This window comes from Sinocyclocheilus anshuiensis, unplaced genomic scaffold (genome assembly GCF_001515605.1).
Source record: "Sinocyclocheilus anshuiensis isolate Anshui unplaced genomic scaffold, SAMN03320099.WGS_v1.1 scaffold355, whole genome shotgun sequence".
Lineage (NCBI taxonomy): Eukaryota > Metazoa > Chordata > Actinopteri > Cypriniformes > Cyprinidae > Sinocyclocheilus > Sinocyclocheilus anshuiensis.
The window spans coordinates 1,985,869-1,990,416 of NW_015549571.1; the positions used below are offsets into that span (position 1 = coordinate 1,985,869).

At 37.4% G+C, this 4,548-nt stretch overlaps 1 protein-coding gene across 1 annotated transcript in view; it reads right to left on the reverse strand.

Moving 5' to 3' along the window:
* Positions 1–4,548, reverse strand: part of LOC107657356 (kalirin-like) — a 231,818-nt gene that overhangs the window by 18,882 nt on the left and 208,388 nt on the right. Inside the window, 6 exon segments of the mRNA XM_016445398.1 lie at positions 476–553; positions 693–743; positions 837–929; positions 1,501–1,587; positions 1,671–1,740; positions 1,824–1,927. Of these exon segments, the coding sequence (XP_016300884.1) occupies positions 476–553; positions 693–743; positions 837–929; positions 1,501–1,587; positions 1,671–1,740; positions 1,824–1,927 (483 nt within the window).

Consider the following 4,548-nt stretch of genomic DNA (forward strand, 5'->3'; position numbering starts at 1 on the left):
GTTTGATTAGGGTTGGAGCTAAACTCTGCAGGACACCGGCCCTCCAGGACCGAGTTTGGGCACCCCTGGTCTAAATGGTTCCATAAAGAACCTTTAACATCTGAAGAACCTTTCGGTTTCACTAAAGGTTCTTTGTAGCGAAAGAAGGTTCTTCAGATTATAAAAATTTAAGAAAGAGATGCTTCTTTAAAGAACCTTTGACTGAATGGTCTTTGTGGAACCAAAAATGGTTCTTCTATGGCATCGCTGTGAAGAACCTTTAAAGCACCTTTATTTTTAAGAGTGTATGCATGTGACAAACCTTGACAATGAGACTGAAATCGCTCAAGTTTCATTCAAATATTTCCATTTGTGTTTCAAAGATGAAGGTGAGTAACTGACGACTGGTGAAATCACTGTAACCTTTTACAATGTATTTTCAGTACGCTTGCTTTGATGAAACTTCGGAACGAGTACAGTGAAGTTTTCAGTGTACCTCAAATCCCTGCAGTCTTCCCAGGTTCATCATGTCATTGCACAGCTTGGGCACCTGGGACATCAGGTCTACTGCTTTCTGTTACACAGAAAACCAACAGAAACCTGTATCACAAGCTGCTTTAACAAACTTCACAAAAACCAAAAATGCATTACCCTCAGTTTATGACTGACGATTGTTTTATTATTTAAGACATGTACTTCAGCTTCATTTTTACCTCTATATCCTGACACTCCAACCCTGCCTTTGCGCTGTACTTCAGGAAGTCCTTAAGCGATAAAAATATTAACAAATGAATTATATTAGAAATTACACACATTAATAAAACATTATTATTCACCATCGATCACAGCCTTTATACCTTTAGTAGCAGTTGGTATTTAGTAATTCTCTGAATGGGTTTAATGAGAAAATCACTGATGCTCAGTCTTGAGTTGACGTCTTGTTGAATCCCCTTTGAACCAAAACAGACACACGATTTTAAACTTGCAATGATTAATTGTTTGTTTTTTCATTTTAGAGTGATTTTATAGAGTCCCAACTCCCATGAAATCCGGATTCCATTGTCCCAGAGTTAATGTTACTTGTCCCAAACAAGGGGACTACAGAAGTCACACTGAACTCATCCACACACTAGTTCACTTTTACAGCCTTCTTGTGTTCACAATCATGCTCTTGTCAACTATACTAACTCAAACTTTCCAATGTTCTAAATAAAGACTGAAGAAGTTGTCTGTAGCTACTGTAAGTGTCAGTGACTGTAGTGTAGTCTGTATACAACTTGTATATAACATTAGCTTTTACTTTTGCTGATTGTATTTAGGCTACAATATTCATTAAATTTGCGTTCATTTGTGAAGATTATCCTCTTGAGTAACTTTTTTTGGTCACAGAGCTTATTTACTGCAATAATCTAAAAGCCAGTGGAAAAAAATCCTATTGGGTTTTTGTGGAGGGAACCAGGGTAATGTTAACTTCTGTCATCACTGCAGCACTCTATTGCAGTAATATAAATTGTGTCTTACCTCGAAGTATGAATCGTATTCTGCAACAATGAATTCAGATTTGGGTTTGTTCTGGCAGTAAACCACATACATGTGCAGTCTTCTCTCCTAAACACATAGAAGCGAAACACTTCATGAGCAATGCCTTTACACGGCTAACGCATCAGACTTGATGTCAGTCACATACTCACATGTTTACTGAACAACCCAGGCAGTTTTTCATGATCTTCAAGACATTTTTCCAGCTCGCCAACAAAAAAACTTCAGACAGCAAATAAATGTTAAATTAGTTCCATATTAGTCTTTTTTCAATAAGAGGAGCTGAGAGAATCTGAGGCGCTTACTCTTTGTGCCAGTCGTAGATTTGGTGAATGTTTCCAAAGACGATCTTATCTTTTCCTTTCATATCATCAGGAACTCCTTTCTCCTCTATTCTCTTCATAAACCCCTTCAGAAAAAAATTATTTCATACATATGAGTCACCACTTATACACGCAAGTTCATAAAGGCAACTGTACTTCACATGTCTGTCTACAGCGGCTGTAAATGATGATAAATGAACACTAGGATGAGAGCACATTCACCCTGAGCAAATAGTGATGCAAATAAGTAATTACACAGCCAATGATGCCAAATGAGAAAGATGCAAATGGCTTTGATGTTAAGACAAAAGACAAATGAAGAAGAATAGCAATAGTAGAGTGTTTTAAAACAGCATTTTCATGCTAAAGTCAAAATATGCCTATAGTCACAGAATTGACCTATCGGTAAGCCCCGCCCCCTTAGTTACTGTTGCGAACTCGGCCAAACAAACTTGTTGCTAGTTGCTCACTGTCTTACAATGAGAGCTGTCAGTGTGAAAACCTTGTCCCTATATGTTTTTGATAAAGTTTGGACACAGAAGGGCCACCATTCAAGTGGGACTTAAATATGCCATGGAGGGATATATAAAAGATTTAAAAATAAATATGGTGGGTATTAATTTGGAACTGAGGGTTTACAGATCACAATGCAAGCGGGAGAAGCCTCACGTTACGGTCGTCACGATTGCAGATGAAAAAATCCCAGCTCAACACTGTTCATGCATCACAGGGTAAGATTATATTAATTTACATTTAACCAGTTTAATATGAAGAGACAGTGAAATGTAGACCTTGGTTTATGTGTTTTTGCCCTACACTGTACATGACGTGAGAACAGTTCGCTATTTAATGTTCTAAATAAAGACTGAAGAAGTTGTCTGTAGCTACTGTAAGTGTCAGTGACTGTAGTGTAGTCTGTATACAACTTGTATATAACATTAGCTTTTACTTTTGCTGATTGTATTTAGGCTACAATATTCATTAAATTTGCGTTCATTTGTGAAGATTATCCTCTTGAGTAACTTTTTTTGGTCACAGAGCTTATTTACTGCAATAATCTAAAAGCCAGTGGAAAAAAATCCTATTGGGTTTTTGTGGAGGGAACCAGGGTAATGTTAACTTCTGTCATCACTGCAGCACTCTATTGCAGTAATATAAATTGTGTCTTACCTCGAAGTATGAATCGTATTCTGCAACAATGAATTCAGATTTGGGTTTGTTCTGGCAGTAAACCACATACATGTGCAGTCTTCTCTCCTAAACACATAGAAGCGAAACACTTCATGAGCAATGCCTTTACACGGCTAACGCATCAGACTTGATGTCAGTCACATACTCACATGTTTACTGAACAACCCAGGCAGTTTTTCATGATCTTCAAGACATTTTTCCAGCTCGCCAACAAAAAAACTTCAGACAGCAAATAAATGTTAAATTAGTTCCATATTAGTCTTTTTTCAATAAGAGGAGCTGAGAGAATCTGAGGCGCTTACTCTTTGTGCCAGTCGTAGATTTGGTGAATGTTTCCAAAGACGATCTTATCTTTTCCATTCATATCATCAGGAACTCCTTTCTCCTCTATTCTCTTCATAAACCCCTTCAGAAAAAAATTATTTCATACATATGAGTCACCACTTATACACGCAAGTTCATAAAGGCAACTGTACTTCACATGTCTGTCTACAGCGGCTGTAAATGATGATAAATGAACACTAGGATGAGAGCACATTCACCCTGAGCAAATAGTGATGCAAATAAGTAATTACACAGCCAATGATGCCAAATGAGAAAGATGCAAATGGCTTTGATCTTAAGACAAAAGACAAATGAAGAAGAATAGCAATAGTAGAGTGTTTTAAAACAGCATTTTCATGCTAAAGTCAAAATATGCCTACAGTCACAGAATTGACCTATCAGTAAGCCCCGCCCCCTTAGTTACTGTTGCGAACTCGGCCAAACAAACTTGTTGCTAGTTGCTCACTATCTTACAATGAGAGCTGTCAGTGTGAAAACCTTGTCCCTATATGTTTTTGATAAAGTTTGGACACAGAAGGGCCACCATTCAAGTGGGACTTAAATATGCCATGGAGGGATATATAAAAGATTTAAAAATAAATATGGTGGGTATTAATTTGGAACTGAGGGTTTACAGATCACAATGCAAGCGGGAGAAGCCTCACGTTACGGTCGTCACGATTGCAGATGAAAAAATCCCAGCTCAACACTGTTCATGCATCACAGGGTAAGATTATATTAATTTACATTTAACCAGTTTAATATGAAGAGACAGTGAAATGTAGACCTTGGTTTATGTGTTTTTGCCCTACACTGTACATGACGTGAGAACAGTTCGCTATTTAGGTTTGTACATTAGCATGGACTCACTAACTTTAACATTAGCTAGTATTAGATACCTTGCTGAAACACAAGATGACATTAAAGGAACACTCCACTATTTTTGAAAATAGGCTCATTTTCCAACTCCCCTAGAGTTAAACAGTTGAGTTTTACCGTTTTCGAATCCATTCAGCCGATCTCCGGGTCTGGCGGTAGCACTTTTAGCTGTAGCTTAGCATAGATCATTGAATCTGATTAGACCGTTAGCATCTCGCTCAAAAATGACCAAAGAGTTTCTATATTTTTCATATTTAAAACTTGACTCTTCTGTAGTTACATCGTGTACTAAGACTGACGGAAAATGAAAAGT